The following is a 20756-nucleotide window of genomic DNA, read 5'->3' on the forward strand; positions in this document are numbered from 1 at the left end:
AGCATTTGAGCAGGAGATAATTTCACTTATACCAAGGAGGTGCACAAAGAGGTAGACTGAGAAATGTTCCTGGCTGTTTGACACCTGTATTGCCAGCCCTGTAGGAGGCCACCCCTGGAGGCTGGGTGGACACATGTGACCATCCCTGCCCTCCACTGATGACCACTGACTGGCCTCTGCCTACACACACACACACACACGCACACACGGTTGCTATGTCAATGCTCTCCTTGTGGCATTCACTCCAGGAGGGAAAGGCTGGAAGGGTTGCCATAGAAACCATGTTCCCCTGAAGCATCACTACGGCTGGTCTCTTCCCTGCCCTTCTGTCTCCAGAATGTCCTGCTATGATGCTGAGAGAAGCCCCAGACGTGTTCTGCTCTGTCCCACCCACTCCCCACAGCTGCTCCCACATGCTCACAGCAGCTTCACCAGCCACGCAGGACCAACTTGATGGGAGACCTTTACTGTCACAGTGCTGGATCAGCTCGCATCTAGGGACACAGTCAGTCATTGGACAGACTAATGTGAGGGACCTAGCTTGTCTCCTGAAGGAAGCGTGGAAATGGGAAGTTACTGCTTGTGCTGGTGATGGAAGTGCTCAGTGCATGGATGTGGGAAGACGTAGAAGGGGATGCATGTCTACTTGGCCACATATAGACATTCTCAGGCCAGGCTTGTATCATACAACAACAACAGCAACCAAAACCACCTTTTCATCTATAAATACTTCCCATATCAAAACACTCTTTTAAAATTCCCCAAAACTCTAGATGGTGTGATTTTTTTATTAGTCTGCTGTGGAAAGGAACTGTCAGAACCAGTTCTGTAGAAAGGCTGTAGTTAGGAAATGTGGAGAAAATACTCAAACCCCCAAATATTCAAAGGAAGATACGAGTGCTTAACACAGGTATTTGAACAGAAAACGTGAACATTTTGACTTAGCAAAGGCCTGCTGATGAATTCCTGCTTGTTCCTAGAATATCTGAGCAAAGTGGTTTGTTATAAAGGATCTCTATCACAGGAAGCATCTGAATAAAGAATAAAGCTATTGACACCAATGTCAACAAGGTTAGTGAGGTGAAATGTTGTACTCCATGTAGTGAAACAACATGGAACAATATTTGGAATCAAGGTTGGAGAAGAACCAGACATGCCCTAGTAAAAATTCCTAATTCAGATTTACTCAGAAAAAGTGAATTTGTTACAAATTTTATCCAACTAAGGACAAATTCTGCACTGAGTGGCTTGAAAGAAAACAAGGCACTTGAATGCTATGTAATGTAAAGAACAAAAATAAATAGCTAATTCATCTATGAAGCATCCAACTACCCCAGGAACATTGATACTGACACAAAGACTGTTATAATTTAGGTACAACATAGAGGATAAATTCATATCCAGAAGCAAGAGAATGTTAATCTATTATCATTTCTAAATGTATTATGAAATGACTTAGTTTCGAAGTACGAAAAAACTTCAGAAGAATTCATTTCAATACACAACAACAGTCATTACTAGCATCAAATTCCCCATGCTTTAAAACTGTATAAATGCTTTTAAAACAATACCTTGAAGCCAACTATAAATTAATTTTAGTACCATCACCATTCTGGATTATGACAACCTTTAGAAAGACTCTGGTTGCATACTTGTTGCTCTTTTGTCTGAATATTAATGATTTAAAGGTGTGAATAGCATATATATATATATTACATATATACAGGCTGCATTTTTTAGAACTTTTATCTTGATTTTTCTGAGGACTGCGTTTCTCTGCCTAAGGCGTCAGTGTGGCATAAACTGTTTCAAGTACAGACATTCTGCTTCTTCTACAAAATAAATGGAAAACAGACATTAATAAAAGAGACCTCCACCTAAGACTTCATTCCTCTGAAATTTTCATGTGGGAAAACCGTCATTGCTGCCATCCTGCACCTAGTCTAATTTGCAGATTAAACACAGTGGAATTTGCAACTATACATATTTATATGTAGAAGAGAGTAGATAACATCATAAGCTCTTTAGAACTAATATAATAGGAGTGGAAAAATGACATATCCATGTACAGGGAATGTGTACAGATCTCCAATAAAGCCCCAGTTAATTCTTCTGTTACACTTCATTCCTGGTCCACACATGGCAAGCACAACTTACACATTTTTACTAAGTAAACTTTAGGTCAATTTTAAAAGGAAAAGTACACAGTCAATTTGGAGGGGGGAGCCACTGTATACCAGAAAGAGCAATGAACCCCCCCTGTGCAACAACAGCAGATGGATAGCAATGGGAATGAGGCTGCACATGGAGAAGTCATAAGTGAGAAAGATTTGGACAAAAGAAGGAATAACATGGGGAGTTGAAAGGAACAGACACAAGGTTTTTACAGCCAGCGGAACGGCATCACCTACCTGAAATACCTTTGCCAAATTGTCAAACAGGGCTTGACCAGCGCTGACTTTGTGCTTGACTCCTCTGACTGTGCCATTTTTGCTGAGGATGTTGACTCGCTTTGTACCAAACCCCCTCTCTTTAGTGGCTCTGACTAAAATGAGCAAGTCGTCCTGCTCGTTCTCGTTTCCATTGCACTCAGACCCTATGTGTCCATTCTGCTGCCCGTCCACTTCGCTGAGCCGGCTGGTTTGGTCGGTCTCTGAGCTACTGGCATACTCGGAGTCCAGGGAGTCGGCAGCCTCCCCATCGGCGTACACCTCCTTCAGCACCCGCCCGCTGTGCGAGGACGCCACACGGAATCGAACCTTCCTGGAGAGCCGCTCGCTGTCCGCCTTCACCTCGCTTTTAAACGTCGCCTCTTCCACTGACAGAAGCAGTTTGCACTGTTCCAGCGTGGTGCCCATTGCATTTGCCAGTGTGTCACACTTCACAACAATATCAGCGCCGTTTTCTGTTGACAGGGGTTCTCATATTAAGCTAAGGAGGGTTCCCGAGAAGGTACGCTGCCGTTCTGACGTTAATAATGGATGCCTTTGTGCTATGGTTACCTTTAAACTAAAACCCGTAAAATGATCTTGTCAATTAAATATTTAAAAGCCATTGTGTACTTTTTAGCATTGAGGAAGAAAGCAAGAAAGAGAGAAACTACATTCACCAATTAAAATTAAAAAGCCAAACCCACACATGACAAACCAAATTACACGAGTTTATATGAACGCAGTTTTTGTTTGCTGAGAAAAACAAAGAGGAGGGATTTCCACAAGATCTGCAGAGGCAAACTGTAAATGTACATCACACCTGAGGGGAAGGCCTCAAACTTCAGCACTGAAGAGAAGTCAATGCTGGTCACGTTTCTTTCATCAAAACACTTAAACACTTAATTCTCCTACCAGTCAGACTTCATTCACCAAAATTTGCTTTTTATACAAGCTCACAGAGATTCAGGAGGAAGCTGTGCCTTGGTGTTTTGCAGTGCTGGCCTTTTCACAGACTGGCAGAGAAGTGGAGAAGCAATTAGTCACAATTTGTTGCACAGAGTAACACTGTTATTAAATAAAACAGAGTCACAGCTAGTACCACACAGTAACCACAGCCTCTGTTGCTGTTTTGTCAATTATTCAAGGGACTGGGCCAAGGAAATCTGAACAAGGAATAGGAGAAAGCTAATTAATTGCAGCATCAAGGATCAAACAACGAAAAGTAGGGTAAGGTGGATTCAAGCACAGGGGAAGAAAATTCCCCTGCCCCAGGAAATCACAAGTAGAGGTTGGTGCACTATTAGGCACCCAGCTATAGATGTAAAAATAACAAACCCACACTTGAGGTTTCCGGTTATGTCTCCTCAAGAGTATGTAGTAACAGCTTAGACCTCTAACCTGGTTCTGAATTTCCATGATGATCATACAGTGCTACTTCTGCATTTTCTTCATTTAAAATAAAATGCAAAGCACTCCTTGGAGCAGCATTGAGCACTCCATCCCCTTCTCATTTTCCTGGCAAATATTCCCTATGTACTCTCTACAGCTTCATTTTCTCTCTAGACTCATGAATACTGAATTGCTTCCTGCAGCCTGTGACCCCCTGCAACAGTTGTAGGGCATGAAATAAGTCCCTAGATGCTCAGCCAGCCCAGGATGGTCATGCCTGCAGACACAAGCAGCTGCAGAGCTTCAAGCACCTGAAGAGGCTTTCTGGATAATATTTTTTAAATGCTGGCTCAAATCTTTCAGTAATTAGATGGGGGTTATTGTGACCTTTGAACAAGAAGCATGAATACACTGTTGTTCAGTCCAAGTAAAATCATAGTTCTTGTGGCTAAACGCTAAAATTGTTTTCCATCTACAAAACAGGTATATAAATGATTAGTGGCATTTCATAGTGCTAGTGGTCACCACACTTCTTTCTAAAATGAGGTGATTCATACCGATTGTGATATAGTCACTTACCCTTAGGAGCTTTGACAACAAATATCATTATTAGTAAAAAAAAAATATTCTGAACTAAAAACATTCCACAACAGAATGGATATTTCAGAGTATCTTTTATGGAATTACTCAAACAGGGCTGCAAGATACCTGGAGAAATCACCTAGCCTTCACTGCAGTTAACATGCCCTGAAGTTAACTGTATAATAATTACTCCATAATTATCCGAGTAATCTCCTCTTAGAAACCTGCAGTAATTAACTTCGTTCATATTATTTTTAAAATTAAATAATAAACCCCAAGTGCTCTGCAACGAATTGCCACAGACTAAAGATATCTGAGCTTCCATATCTGAAATGTTTTGCACAACACTTTTATAATATTTCAAATGATGCTATATATTCTTTAACATGGAAACCATGTTACTCCTATTTCAGGCAATGGGAAAGTAGTATTGTCTGTAGTTCAAAGGACTTGATGCTACCCGAGTGATTAAAAAAAGTTAATGTAGTGTTGAATAAATGCAGAATTAATCAGTACCACATTTTTAAAATGCTCCAGATACTGTTAACATCTTGTTTTCTGTTAGTAGGAAATTAGCTCCTCATTTAATTTCATGGCAGTTCCATTATTCACTAGGAATTATTTTTATGTCTGGATATAAAAAATCAGAAACTGTATGCACAGTTTTCTTTGCAGAATAATAGTTCAGAACAGTGGAGCTTGTCCCTTGACAGAAGCATTCATGTGCATAAGACTTCATAGTGATGTTCCAGCTGTGGACCTTCTCTGAGCAAACCTGCGACTTTGAGGATAAGTGCACATAGCCAGTAGGAAACAGATTACAGAGTCTAAACTGATGGCATTCATGACATAAAATATTTGAGAGTCCAAAGACTTGAAATACACATATTTGTGTGATCTGCTGGATGCATGTCCTCAACAAAGTCAAAAAGGATGGAACTTGACTAAGCGTCTCTGTCCCTCATGTAGAATAAAATCTGTAGTAAATTCTAGCACTATCTCCACTTTAGCCAGTTTGATACTGCACCCTGTTATCCATCATAGTTGTGTTTATCATTTTCTAGCTTTTCTAGACAAACTTCTCATTCAAAGGGCTATTTCTTTTAATGAGCAGTATCCATTAAAAATTAACGTGGTGGGAGTTCACAGTAATGAGATATTTCTTACATGTAATTATGCTCTTCCTGAATCATTTGGCTGTTGTTAGGTTTTGTTTCTGTTAAGCTTGCATCTAACCTTCTGCCATTGATTAATTTGAGGCCAGGGGATCCAGCATGCATAAAGTCAAAGCACACAGAGAAAAAACTTTCCACTACTGAGATATCCCCTGAATAGAGCATTCTGTAGAAAAACACCTGGTGAGAAGATATTACATCAATGCATTGCCTCTTTTCTGACCGTCCTATCTCACAAGAAATTGAACCAACCCATTACTCATAGTGCTAAATAATACGGTTTCCAGTAAAACATTGAACTGTAATAAAATGCTTGAAAGACTATCTAGCCATGTGTATTAAGCAGCAAAAATTGTTCACATTTTGCTGAAATAACGTACAGTGTACTATCTGAATCTACTGTAAAAATGGATCTCATGACATTCCTATCGATCAGAGAGTAAAAGGTATGAAGAACTGTTTAAATTGGTAGCATTAAAATAGCAGTGAAATGACACTTGAATTATGAAAAACAGAGTTTTGGAAGAAAAAAAAATCTCCAGAAAAGAAACAAATGAGGTTGAAATCAACAAATGCCTTCTTCTTTTCTGAACACTTGATAATTTTAAGAGAGCAGTTTACCCTGTGATAAAGCATTATACAGTCTGTTTTGATGCACAGTGTAAGTGGGGCCATTTTGCTTTATGTATTTACAGGTTACTAGGTATATATAACAAATCTGTAGACTGACTTGATACCATTCACACCAGTGTCATCCATCATTAGACAGATGGCATGAATTCACAGTGACATGTCTTGTTACACTAATTTTTGTCCACTCTACAGTCTGTTTTCAACAGCCTCTGACTTCATTACACTGGTAGTAACCAGAAGAATATTCTGTAATCTTTAACTGTTAATGCACAATTAGCAGAGTAATTGTCAGGAGCTAGATATTTAAGAGGTAAAGTTGAGGAGGACACATAGAGCATGCTCAGGCACCCATCAGAGAACTCTTGCATCTGTCAGTTGCATTTCAGGTGTAGCAGATGCTAAACAGAAATACTACAGAGGAGAAGAGACCGAGCATACTGTTGCTATTATAATGACTAATTATTCTTATGACAAGTGCTTTACACTGCCATTTCATTTGATTTCTAGATTTTATTTAACTTTGTTAAACAACTGTTAGACAGAATGGCAGGGTTTCAGTGTCTGTGTTTGGAGCTGTGTGGATTGTTTCTTCGATTTATATAAATGAATGAGGAATTCAGCACATGTATCTAGGCCATGCACACAAGTGCACATGGAGGTAAAAGGACATATGGGATCTTTCTGCTACCCTTTTTGCCAGGGGTAACAGAAAGCTTCCATTTCCAAACTCTTTAAGGAGAAATGCTTTACAGTGTGTCTGGAACGGTAGTCAATGACTATCTTTAACTTTAAATTCACAGCCATTTCAGCACAGTTCTTCATTTCTGCTTTTTCCACTGTAGGTTTCCATAGAAGCCAAGGTGCTGAACTAAACACAGAAGCAGTGGTTCATGAAGAGCTTCTGGTTTTATGTGGTAGTTCAGCTTCTGCTGAAAACTCACTTGGATTATTTACTCTGAACAAAGTAAAAGGTCTGTTCTTAAATGTGTTAAATATCTGAGTTATGCATGGCACAGACCAGTTTTCCTTTTTCAGGAGAACATGTCAAATGCTTCTAGCCTATCAACTACAGTAATAAGAATAGTGGCTGAAAACTTTGGTCCATGTCAGATGGCTGATAACAGGCAGAACTCTTTATTTCTTCTCTTACACAGCCAGTCTCAGAACCCATTGTTTGCACCTCCATTTTTTCTAGTCATGTAAGTGGTCATCATAGGATGTGTGTAAGTGTTAGCTATCTCTCCAGAAACTTTACCTGGTAGTTAGCCATCAAAAGTTTTGGTGGGCACAAATTTTAGAGTCTAGAATAGGACTGAATTTATATTCTGATCTCTGTTAAGGTTTTTGGTATATTTCCTCCCATGTTCTAGTTGAACAGTTAAAAATAATGAGAGAAAAATATTTCCATTACAGTAGCAATTTGTAGAGGAAAAAACAACTGTATTATGAAAAAAAATTATTTTCTAGATATGATGCATCAGGAAAAAAAATTAATTCAACAGAGAACAAATAAGTATGTTATAAGAAACAATTGCTCAGCCAGATTGTTCCCTCATATAATGTAGTCGTTAGATATTAAGCTAGATATTAAGTTCAGTCTATTCAAGTAACACCAGGGTAAAATATCCTGTTTGTGCGTCCACATTTGCAGTCCAGACATGCCTCACTCCATGTAGGATTAAGAATAGAGTGTGTACCTCTCCACCAAGCCACCTCCCAGCTGAGCACACTAAGCAAGTGCCAGGGAATGAGGTCTGGATGTCAGAATCTAGCACAGAAAAAATCTGAGGGTCACTGTCAACGAAAAGGTTGCTAGGCTGTGGATCAACAGTTAAAAAATATAACCAAAATGTTGTTTTCTCTCTGAAGATTCCACGATGGCTACACTTGAGCACATCTCAGACGGAGCTTACTGTCATTAATACTGGAAACTATATATATGAGGCTGTGCTGTAAAAGAAAAAAAAATGGAGATTAGAAGACATTAGTGGCAGAGCAAGATATTTGTACACATTTCTTGTAAGTTCTGCTTAAATTTCCTAAATGTGAAAATGCACTTCCATCTTTCTTAAGGTGGTTTATAACACCTTTGTTTGAAATATGGCCCAGAATCTCATAGTTCTCCTCTAACAAATGTCACAGTCCAAATACCACTTAAAATTTGGAAGAACCTGCTCCAGGAAGCACCGATTCAATAGGAAGAATATCCTTTCCTGTACCCACACAGTATTTAATCGCTGTTTCAATGACAAAAGAACAACCAGGAACTTCTAAAAGAGATTTGTCTTTTGCTTGGAAAGAAAAATTATGCTGAGACTCATGATAGTTTTTGAGGTTAAGTTTCAGAGATTGCAAACAGTACCTCTTTATTGTGAACAAAAATGAAAAAAATCAGCATGAAAACTTCAAAGAGTCATTTCCATTTGCAGAGTTCCACATGAAACTGCCTCAGCAGCAGCAGAGATACCTGAACCCTGTCCTGAGCTTCCTCATACATCTGTTTGTCTTAGCTTCTACTAGAGACATGGGCCATCTTTCTGTGTTGGGCCTGTTGTTGACAAATGGAAATACCAGTATAGAGATTAAAAGGATCTGGCATTCAGTTACATTGGAATAAAATGGGTGGAAAGAACTAACACTCTAGTGAAATTCAATTTAGTACTGCTCTTCCTCATGTGATTCATTATTTGTTGAGTATCCCAAGTACACTAACCAGGCTACCCATGTGCACAGACAGATTCTCTGGGTAATATCAGCTACATAAAATTTAAAACAAATTCTATAAAACTTCTGTCATCTTTTTTCTCATAAATACATATATACATATGTATACCAGATACAAAATCCTTCCAGCTCTTTCCTAAGGTAGATATGTTAGGACTATATGTTGCTTTCAGCATTTTGGTCAAATTCCAGCTAGATCATTGAATACTGTATTGTTAAATTTTGGATGTGGTGGTCTTCTCCTCACGTTGCTATGTTCTGTTAAACAGCTGCTGAGCTGTCAACACTTCATTAGTGAGTGACCTTATTTAAACACACCTCTTAAATGTTCCTTGGGGACCAGAAAGATTTAAGTACATAGTTTTACTGGAATTGCTCTGAGACTCTTAAAAAGAAACAAGAAGAATTAATAACCATTGTGAGTAGGCTGTGACTACTTGTGAGTGGTTTTTAAATTTTATTCTTAAAATGAAAACATTTTTCAGGTCAGTTTATATCCAACCTGGGATTTTGGATGGGTAATATTTATTTTGGGATGTTATCTCTGAGGGAATCAATGTCAACAACATGTAAGCAGTCCTTTTTTCATCAGGTTTATTCTTCTGTGGGAGTGTGTACAATTTACTGCTTGCAGACTGTATGGAAATTCTGCTACTGAATATGTAACTGTCTACCAAAACCCTATATAGAACTTGAAGCACAGATCTTGCATACCTCCATCAAACTTTCCACTAAATAGTATTTTTTACATATATTTTTAAGCCCAAAATATGGCTACTAGTGATTCAGATTTTTTTTCATCCATGTCTTTTATAGGAGAAAATAATATTCAGTGTTTTCTCCTATCATTTTTTTTCTTCTTCAAAAATCACATCATTATTGTGATTTTAGACAGTAGATACTACAGAGATAATAACATATAAAAATGCAGCTTAGCCCTCATTTCACATATGGGAATAAGAGTGATGAAAATAAGATAAAGGACTTTCATTTGGTTCTATTGTTACTAGCTAATGTTACCTCTAGCATTATTTCTGTGGGTTTCTTTTATTCAAAACTCGATAAATCCTTTTATGTTGTTTGTTCTCCATGTCTTCAGATCATTGCTGAGAAAAGAAAGACTCCAAACTATTGTGAAGTTGGTTTTTTTCCAATGTTCATGTATGTAACAGTAGACAAAGGGCTGTATAAGGAAGATGATCTGTATACACTGTGATTTCCCATATGGCCATTAGCTAATAAGAAAAGCCATCCAATCCCTGGATTGCTGTGCTACTTCTAATTTAAAGTGTATATCAGTTTTGGTGAAGGAAATATTTATGTGTATACAACTGTGTTAAATCCTAGATGCAAAGGAAAGGATAGCATTCAGCCTTCAGGACAATAGAAACTTATTGGCTCTGCCTTGTGTACCCCTGAGGAGAGTTTAATAGCCATGACTTCCCAAATGTAAGTCACTGTGACACCTGGAGGTAGGAGAGCCATCCATGGACACAGAAGAGATGGGACTGATTAAGCTTTCCACATGACAGTGATCCATAACCGAGTCTAGAGGTAAACAGATAAAGACCAGAAAATTACAGTATTGGTCTGCTTAAAGACGGAGCTAATTTCAAAAGAGATGAATCATTAAGTCATTTGGGGTCTGTGGGTCTCAACCACAGAATTAGGAACTACCTCACTCAGTTTGATTCAGGCAAACGCTTACTATGAACAGAAAAATAATGTCATCCAATGCTTGCCTGTACTGACTGATGAAACCACACTGACGCCGGATGAAATCATTGCCTTATATCAACAGAAATTCAGAGTTTAGTCAGTGCAAATGGAGTGATTCACATCTTGGCACAGGGATGTCAGGTACTGTCAGAGCCAGTCTCTGGATAAGGCTGGCACACAGCCACCCCAGGCAGGTGCAGAGGGGGCTAGAGAGACACCACCAACAGAGGAGAGAGGCCATCCTTTTCTGTTTGCTAACAGGAAAATGAGCACTTTCTGGTTTAGAGAGGAAAGAAAAGCTTGAAAGGACAGATTATGCTTTCTTCTTCTTCTAGCACTGATTTTTTTTAAAATCATTGGGAACAAATGATGCTGTGATGTCCAGGTTTTCCCCACACTTCAGTGCACTGTTGCTATCATAAATCCAGTTATTCACGACTCTAATTTGCAGTCTCTTCCCTGAGCCATCCATTTGCTGTTTGAAAAAAAAAGAGGTACTAAACATTGTCCTAAAGGATATGCACATACCATAGCACTGGGGAAAAAGAAAAATCATAGAATCACAGAATCATAGCATGATTCCATGTATAGAATGTATCACTACATTCCTCAGGAAACCAAAGGCACCAAAACAAGTATAGCCTCTGTATACTATTCTAATCTTGTTTTCTTTTCATTTCAGCTTGGATTTTGAGGACTTAGACTGAGCTAATTCAATTTACAGGCTCATTAAGCAAGCTGAAAATGAAAGGGGAAGACAGTGTGTCTCCACAGGAATTGTCAATGTCAGAACAATCCCTGGGTTTTAAAACCTCAGGAGCTCCTGGTGCAGCATCAGTCTGTTTTCTCATATGTGGAGTCCAAATAGGATCCAACAGGTAAAGAAAGTGCCAAAGAAACCAAAAGGAAAATTGCAATGCATTTACCTCCAGTAAATATTAAATTGCACATGCATTTCTCTATAGATTTCCTCATCTAATCTTTACAAATAATGAGTGACTTTTGCCAGCAGGCTTTTATGCTAAATCACTCATTTTTTTTCTGATTCTTCTTAAAGCTGTTTCAAGACAAAAGAAATATTTCATTCTCTTTGCATCTCTCTCCTTCTAGCTCTACCTCCATTTGTCACAGCTGAGGGACAGTGACAGTATTCAACACTGCTTCCAGCAGGCATCTCTCGGCTGTGTCCTGAGCCTGCCTGTCAGAGCCTTTCAGCACACCCTGCCCCATGGCATTATTACTAACCACCTATAAGCTACAAAGTTCTTCACATGAATATGAGATTCTTTAATTTATGAAACAGTTTTCTGTTCAGAATATCTTTTGGAGGGGCCTTTTGGTTTGTATTTACTTGGTTTGATTTGTTTTATTGTAACTGTTTGCTTACTATTTCTTACTTCGTTTCTGGGAGCTGAGGAGAATGCTGAACCACCTCAGTTCCCAAAGGATGCAGCCTTCAGCTGGACACATACATAAATTACTGCTTCCTCTGTGGTGTATACTCATCAGAAGCAAACTCAAATGCATACTCATTTTGTTAGATTCTTACATTTGAAATACGTATTCACAAAGGCAAAGTTTCTAGCCAAATCTTTGGTAAGGTTCAGTGGCAGTCCTGACTCTACATAATCTCAGCAGGAGCCCAGACTTCCCTCTCACCCCCCCAACAATGATGTTGAGCCCAAGATATTGACTGAGCCACAGAATATTTAATTTAAAAGTTTACCCTTAGTGTCCAGTTAGTAACACACACACATGCACTGTCCTCCTGCAGACAAACCCCTTTCACAAGCAGTGGCTTTTATGCCCAGCAGCTAAACGGCTGATGACTAAATGCCACCTCTCTGAATGCAAAAGCTATTTCATTGTCCAGAACTGTTCCTGGAACATTGAGCAGCATAATGATTCCTGATAAAATAGACACCTGGGATGTCTGATACTGATGGGAATTTTCATAGACATGCACAGCCACTAGAATTCTATTTTATTTTGGTCTCCAAAGACTTGCATTTATTGGACTTAAAATCTGCCTTCTGCTAGCACTTCAGTTCCAGGCCATATAATTTGTGACGTTTCCCTCACAAATTTTTTCTGCATTTTATATTTTGTGGGGAAGAATTCTCATTTTTCCACAGCAGGCTTCATTTATTTTCAGCAACAAAAACCCAAATGAAAGCTAAATCAGCTGAGCAGGTGAGGATTCCTTTTAAATAAGAGAAGTATTTTGGTGATTTAGCTCTAGCACAGATATCAGATTATTTAAAGATGTCCCAGTGAGTGACCCAAATTAACCTTAGTCACCAATACTTCCTAAATGTTCAAAAATCATGGGTAAGGTGCCCTAAAATCTTCAGACTGAGTAAATATTGTACAACTTTAAAATGTACAGATTTCTTTCCTCTTGATCCTGTTGTTGCACTACTTTGATACTTTCAAACCTTTTCCTGTGACATCAGAGAGAACAATCATATTTTTCATGGAAACTGAGATTTTCACACAGGACCATATCCAGTCAGGTTTTCAATACCTCCACATTTTTCACCCTTTTGCTAGAGCTCACCAGTTACACTGATACAGCAAAATTGTAAGAATTGACGAATCTAGCATCTTAGGCTAAGGTGCAACAGGGTGCAAACGGCACTTTGCATCTCTCTTGAGCATCCTCAATACAGTTTATCATGTGAGATATAGCAAAAGATTGAGTCATTAACTCACACATCAAAAGTTATTCTTGGTGTAAACATAATATGGATGCCAGTCGCTAATGGCAGGAACACTACGATCTTCAAAGTAACCGTATTAGTTATGCCATTACCCAGAGCCTCAATAAGATTTAGGCACCTCACTCTAGCAGACAGGCCCAAGTCTCATAATAGGGGCCAAAGCTACCCATCAACTCAAAGACAGACTACACAGTATGTGTGGTAACATATGATATTGACTTGAACTGGTTAGTGCTCAAATGGCTGCTCCAGTCTTTCTTGATGAAAAAAAAAATTGAACTCTAGACTACCTGTTAAATTTTATTTTCATTATTTCAGTCCTTCTGTCCTTTAAATTTATCAGAAGCACATAGTAAGCCACAAGGTTAAACCCACACTGAGACAAGGGAGGGTTAAGCAGGAGGGTTTTTTTCTGCTCTCTCCCTCTGGCAGCTTGACAGAGGAGGGCAGAGTTATCATTCACATGAACAAATAAGATAAAGTTTACATCATGAACAAAAATGGCAGGGGCTTTCAGCTTTGGAAACTCAGCTACAGCTTTAACACTGTATTTGCTTAGAGATAACACTCAAATATTGTCTTTTAAAAAACACTAATTTGTCTCACAGAAGGCTTTTTTGTATTTTTACAAGCTCTGTATTACCATTATTTGTCCATATAATATAGATAACTTCTCATAGATACGAGGATGTTGATCTTTAAAACTGTGGGAATCATTTATTTGGAGAATACTTTAAGCAAACACTGTAGCTGAAAAAATTAGAAATTTGTACACCTTTGAATACATATATTTCTGTTACTTAGGACATAACTTACCGTGCCACATAGTTCATAGGTCTGAAGAGTGTTCATTATGATATAAAAGTAGACATTAGTGTAACGATATAGCTTACAAGAACGCCATGACTGTATTACTGAAAATAGATATGTACTGTGAAATTACTGCTTTATACTGATAAATACTTGACCAGAATAAACATGAAGTTCAAGCCCAAGTTTTGGTTGTGAATACAGCTGGAGTAGATGTACACAGTAATTGAATTTGGTATGATCAGCTGGAGTCAGAGGATTCTCACCTGACATAAGAGTAAGCTAAAAATGCTGGTGAATTTTTTTTTAAAACTCACATATTCATGTGTTTCGCATATACTTCACAACTTCAGTATATGTTGTTCAATTTGACAAATTATTTGTATGCACCCAAGCACTCCTGTTTCAGTGTTGTATTTGCTGTTCTTGCATCCCTTTCTCTGACCCAGCTTCTTGAAACATATTCATCTAAATTTCAGGCACCACTAGTTAGAAAATAGAGCAGATTGAGAAAGATTAATTCATATAATAATTCCCTTTAGTCTCATAGGTAATGATTTCATTAGGAGCAAATATTTTGTTATGACCAATTTTCTGAAAGCCTTCTAGGCAAATTCAAATTTCATGGCAAATAGAGTAGTAAAAACAGATGTCTGCATATCAAGCAGAGCTTCTGCAGTCCTGGCTTTGATTTTCTCCTTTGCTCTGATCCCCTGCTCAGACTGCTTCCCCCACCCCACAGCCTCACTGCTTCACCTGCCTTCTATGTCTGACCCCCTTCTTGGATCCTTCCTTGGAGGAGTTGCATCTTTACACCACTTTTCACAGTAATATAGAATTATTATTTAGAATGTCTAGCTCGTAAACTTCCAGCAACGTATTTGTGTTCAGTATAGTCCTAGTTTATTAGCTATATACAAGAAATGCACAGTTCCTCTGACTGGAACAAGACAGATTACAGCCAAGTCATTTCCCAGCAAATGATCAAGCTACACAATCTGCTGTTTCATGATCAATAGATGGTGTAGTACAAGAAGTGATTTCTTACCTCTCTGGCTTCTATAACAAAATAATTTTATTATACCTGAATTATATGTGTTATCCTTAAACTAAAAGTACAGCTGAATGTGTTATATCAGGAAAATCACACACTCCTAAAATGAGCTGGCTGATGCTTTAACAATGCTTTCTTTTCCAGCTTGTCAGCCCGAGAAAGCAATCCATCTTCACTGTTCCTAAGAAGCCAGTACTTTAAGGGAAGAAGCATAGTATTTCACATAGTATTTCACTTCTGTGCATTTCAGTTATTATTTCTTTTGCTGGAATTAATAAAGAACCAAAATTTATACAGGAATAAGATATTCAAATATCTTTTCAAATGGCGCTTGAACTGAGACAATGACTGCAACTCCCATTGATTAAACTAATCTCTTGTTTAAATATTTAAACAATCTGACAAAGCAGACAGACATTTCTGTACCTAAGGTCCAACAAAGTACATTCTCCTTTGGACATTGTTGCTTCATGAGTTTAACATACCCTCTAATCTGCAGGCTTGAAATATCACTGATGAAAGAGACTACAGTGATTAAGCATTTACTGATTAAGCAATACACTGCTAAGAAAGTAATTGCCTAATAATATAATTAAATAATAAGCATATCACTATTACTGATTTAGTTAAATAATTTTGCATAATTATTTCATACAATTATAAAGCTATTATCACTCAAGTATTATCAAACACACACAGCTACTATTGAATTACAACTATCATTGAATTACTCTATCACCCTTTCTTCCCCCCACCACTCAGTGCTTGGCTGCAAGTCCATCTGTCTTTACTGTACCCCACGCCAAGTCCTTCAGACCTAGACCTGATGGGAGGTTCAGTGCATTGTCTGAAACAGCTCTCTCCAGCACCTCAAAAGAAGAGTCAGTATCCCAGTGCACAGGTCAGCTTCGTCACTGTTTGTAGACATCTATGCCACTAGCATCAGAAGATTTACCCGTTCCTGTGTTCCTTACCTGATTTTATGACTTATGCCAAATTTCCTCTACTTCCAGAGCCACCTTTTTGCTATTCTTGCACTTTCTTTCCTCTAACCAAACTCTTCCTTATGGACGTGAGGTGGACCAGATAGTTTTCTTGAAGGCTCACCTGGCTCTTCCTCACCTTTGAGTGCAGTTGACCTATTTTGTACTTGTAAGCCCTAAGATACTGCAGGATTCTTCCTCTTGATGCTAGAAGTCACCAGCCTCTGTCCCTCCCGTTCTCCAAAGGTCGCACTTACGTTAAGACTAAGTGTAGGCACTGCCTGCTTTTATGCAGTTAACTGCAGTCATGGTTCAGGGCTATTCAAGCTGCTGCTTGCTGCTCAGAGAAATTCCCATCTTATCCAATATCACACAGCCTGCTCTCTTCCTTCTGTAGCTCTTTCACTTGGTGGCACAGCTTCTCTAAAGTATCATAGCTCCTGCAGGACAGGAGGCCATCTCTCCTGGCATCAGAGAGAGGCTCCAGGCACTCCCTGCCACCCAGGAGCTGTGGGGCTGCACCTGTCCTCCAAAACTCAGTCTGTGCCAAAGATTCTGCCCTAGCAAGGACAGCTGCCAAAAAACCCCCCCTAGAGAAACTGCTCTATAACACCTCACCAGAACAACTCTTACACAGGCCTGAGGCCTGCTCCAAGCATTGGTTAAAAGGGTTCTTTATCCTCCTTAATTGATAGCAGCTGCAACAAAGGTGTAAACCACTCTGGGTCAAAGGGTAGTTGATCATGCTTGTTAGAAGCTGATAGAGCCTCCTTGGGATCTTACCCTTGTATCTCCCCTCACATTGTCTTTACCTGGTAGTAAAGGTATCCTTTAGTGTCTCAGAGGTTTCCCAGGCATTTGATGATGATCCTGGACCTTGTTCCCAGAAGGTCTAGAAGATCCCAAAGCAGAATCCAGAGAGTGACACACAAACTGCTGCATCTGTGGCTGCCTCTGTTAGCTGTGCTCATCAGGGTCCCCATAACAGAAGTTACTGAAACCCCACAGAGAAACTAAAAAAAACCCTGAAGTCCCTTTACCTTGGACCAACTTAGAGACAAGCAAGCCCCATGAAGTTGTGTAGAAATGAGTTATCAACAGACAACTCCAAATATGTGGAAAAGCCTAAGCAAGCTCTGAATTTGGAGGGGAAACATTTGCTCTTCCAGTTTTTCGTTACTGTTTTCCAACCAACCACACTTCAAATCTAAATGTGAACTCTGACTGGGGGATATACTAAATTAAAAGGCTGTTTCTTATAGCAGTGTGTTGGCAATCCTATGATATTTGTAGCAGAAATAGGGAAGAAAAGGCCTTGCCCAAAGCCTGACCTACTTCTGGAATTGACCTGATGCAGCAGGTTATCCATCTGTAGGCTAACACTTAGAACAGTCAGATTTTTTGGACTAAGGCATGCACCTCTGTGACATGCTATCCCAAAGATTTTTTTTTTGTGGACTCATATTTTATTCTACTCCCTGAAGGTAAAGTTATAGTTTGGTACTTAACTACATGTGTAGACCTGGACTTCATCTATGTATTTGCCTCTCAGGCTGTGTACTGGAAGACTTTGTGAACACCCGGCTGACCACTGAAAGAGAAGAAAGGAAGCAGCCATGAGATCAGGCACAGATCTACAATAAAGTCTTGTCTCGAAGACTGAATGGCCTCAAACCACACTGTCTTTAAACTTTGAAATTTATTTCAAGCCTGATGATTGCATGTACACTGCTGTGTGAAGCATCTTACAGCTCAGATTTTTTAATTTCTCAGGACAGCCAGGTGTCTGTAGAACAGACACCCAGCTAGTTTCCCTGCAGAGAGAAAAATCCTCTGCCTGGTTGTGAGAATCAGCCATATGTCAACTTTAATTTAGGGCTTAGGGTTCAGACCCCAGCACTTCATAGGACAATCCTTGGTATCAATACAGGCTGGGGGATGATGGGGTTGAGAGCAGCCCTGCAGAGAAGGACTTGTGGGTACTGGTGGATAAAAAGCAGGACATGAGCCAGCAATGTGTGCTCACAGCCCAGAAGGCTAGCCATATCCTGGGCTGTGTCAAAAGAAGCGTGGCCAGCAGGTCAAAGGAGGTGTTTCTGCCCCTCTGCTCTGGTGAGACCTCACCTGGAGTCCTGTGTGCAGCTCTGGAGCCCACAGAATAACACAGACTGGTTGAAGTGGATCCAGAGGAGGGCCACAAAAATTAACAGAAGGCTGGAACACCTCTTCTATGAGGAAAGGTTGAGAGAGATGGTGTTGTTCAGCCTGAAGAAGAGAAGGATCCAGGGACACCTGACTGTGGCCTTTCAGTACTTAAAGGACACCTATGAGAAAGATGGGGACAGACTTTTTTGTGAGGCCTGTTGCGACATGACAAGGGGTAATGGTTTTAAACTAACAGAGGGTAGATTTAGAGACTTGATATAAGGAAGAGCTTTTTCACAATGAGGATGATGAAACACTGGCACAGGTTGCCCAAAGAGGTGGTAGTTGCTCCATCCCTGGAGATATTCAAAGTCAGGTTAGACAGGAATCTGAAGGACCTGATCTAGTGAAAGATGTCCATGCTCACTGCAGAGCGACTGGACTAGATGACCTTTAAATGTCCCTTCCATCCCATACCTTTCTATGACTCTGTGATATCCTTGGGATAGCCAGGACAGACTATACAAAAATTGCTGGTACAGTGCAAATGAAGAATTTGCAGTCAAAATGCCCAGAGATTTTTTACATGCTTGTTTGTAGTTCACTCATTACGATCTTTGCACAGATAGGAGAAAATTAAACTATAAAATCTGAAGAATGTAAACACACACAGGGCACAGAAATCTGTGGAGACCTGTAAAGGGAAATTGCTACACTCTCAGCCTCCATTTTATCAATATTTTGTTTACTATACAAACCTAGGAGAGGCAGAGGTGATGGGGCATTTGCTCAAGAGTTATTCAGCACCATCTGGAATCTTGAGGTAATTAGTCTGCACTGTACCTTCTTTGGAAACCATAGCAACACTACAATACCTTCATTGTGTTCTCTCATCATTGTGTATGATGATGGCATAATAAATAATAAGGGCCACTGCTGTAATATACTAATTAATGCATTCTCAGATGCCCAGCTGCTGTATAAAATTGCACTGTCTATTATAGGTTTCTTGGTAAGAAGTTTTTGCAAAACAGAAAAAGAAAATTAATCAAATGGAGCATAATTCTGCATTACATCAGTCCTGGATAAAATCGACAAGAAGCTGGTACATGATTTAACTGATTAAGAATTGCAGGAATCTAATGAATGTCAGTCAACATGTTTTTATCAGAAATACATCCATTTTGTCAAACAAACCTAATTGCATTCTTTAAGAGCATAAGTTCTGTTGATTTCAAATAACTAAGCGGATGTAATCCACACAACTGTCTAAGGTATATGACGCATGGCAACATTATAAAATATGATTGAAAATCAGTACTACACAGAATCAACAAAGTACGTCTTAAAAAGATTAAGAAATGGCTAACAAATAAGGGTGAGGAGAACACTAAACCTCAAAACCACAGTTCAGCTCAGCAAAATGTAGTTTTTAACGTCTAGGAAGAACAAATACAAACTATACAGCCAAAACAAATTGATCAGAAAAGCAGTAAATCTGCAAAATATCTCAGAGTAATAGTAGATTCAGAAATTCGTCTAGATAGTTGGAAAAAGAACACAAACTAGGCGATCTGGTATTGACAAGGCCAGTATTAGAATATGATAATACAGTTCAGATGCATGCCTGCATGCTGTGCAGGCAAGAGTGAAAGAAGTTATTCAAGACTAGAGAAAATATTCTAGAGCAATATTCTGCTGGGTTTGTGTCTAACTCCATTCAGACACCATAGAATAGGAGAAACTAAAGCCAAATACACATTGATGTCCTAAAATCAAATCGGAAACCTTTCAGGAACAGCCAAAGGACTGGGCTCAGCCCAGGAGAAGATGGAAGAAATATAATAGTCTGTGATACATAGAAGATATTACAAGAAATGATCACATGGCCCAAATCAGTGAAGATGGACATATGATTTCATAAAAATATACAGTCATTCTATTTTCAGTCTGTGATTACCACCATTACACTGTCTCACTGTGGAAACAGCGTCATGACTATCCAGTCCTGGAACAGTAAAAAATCTGTAAATATTGCATTTTCATTAAGCCAGAAATTTAATTAATCGGACATGTTTTAAAATCAGATATTTGTCAGTAAAACAGCTCCAGTAAAACCTGGTTCCTTAATAATGGCAAACTGAATTCTGAAATTTTTAGGGGAAAAAAAGTGACATTTATGTAACAGAACATTATTAAGTGAGAGTTAAATAAAAGTGCTGTTGCTGGGCATTTAGAATGCCAAGACAAATCTCTTCTTAGTGAGAACCGTATTCATTTTGTAAAATATCGGCATGAAATGTCATGTTTATACTTCTCTTATCCTCTTCCCAGGCCTGTTGGTTATGTTAGTTCTGACCCACCCTTTTTTCCTAACACAGATATAC

At 39.0% G+C, this 20756-nt stretch overlaps 1 protein-coding gene across 1 annotated transcript in view; it reads right to left on the reverse strand.

Annotated features, from left to right (window-relative positions):
* Positions 1 to 2858, reverse strand: part of GRXCR1 (glutaredoxin, cysteine rich 1) — a 39427-nt gene extending 36569 nt beyond the window's left edge. The window contains exon 1 of the mRNA XM_008945505.1: positions 2412 to 2858. Within this exon, the coding sequence (XP_008943753.1) occupies positions 2412 to 2858 (447 nt within the window). The remainder of the gene's footprint in view (positions 1 to 2411) is intronic.
* Positions 2859 to 20756: the final 17898 nt, after the last annotated feature.

The sequence above is a fragment of the Merops nubicus genome, unplaced genomic scaffold (genome assembly GCF_000691845.1).
Source record: "Merops nubicus isolate BGI_N331 unplaced genomic scaffold, ASM69184v1 scaffold4358, whole genome shotgun sequence".
NCBI lineage: Eukaryota > Metazoa > Chordata > Aves > Coraciiformes > Meropidae > Merops > Merops nubicus.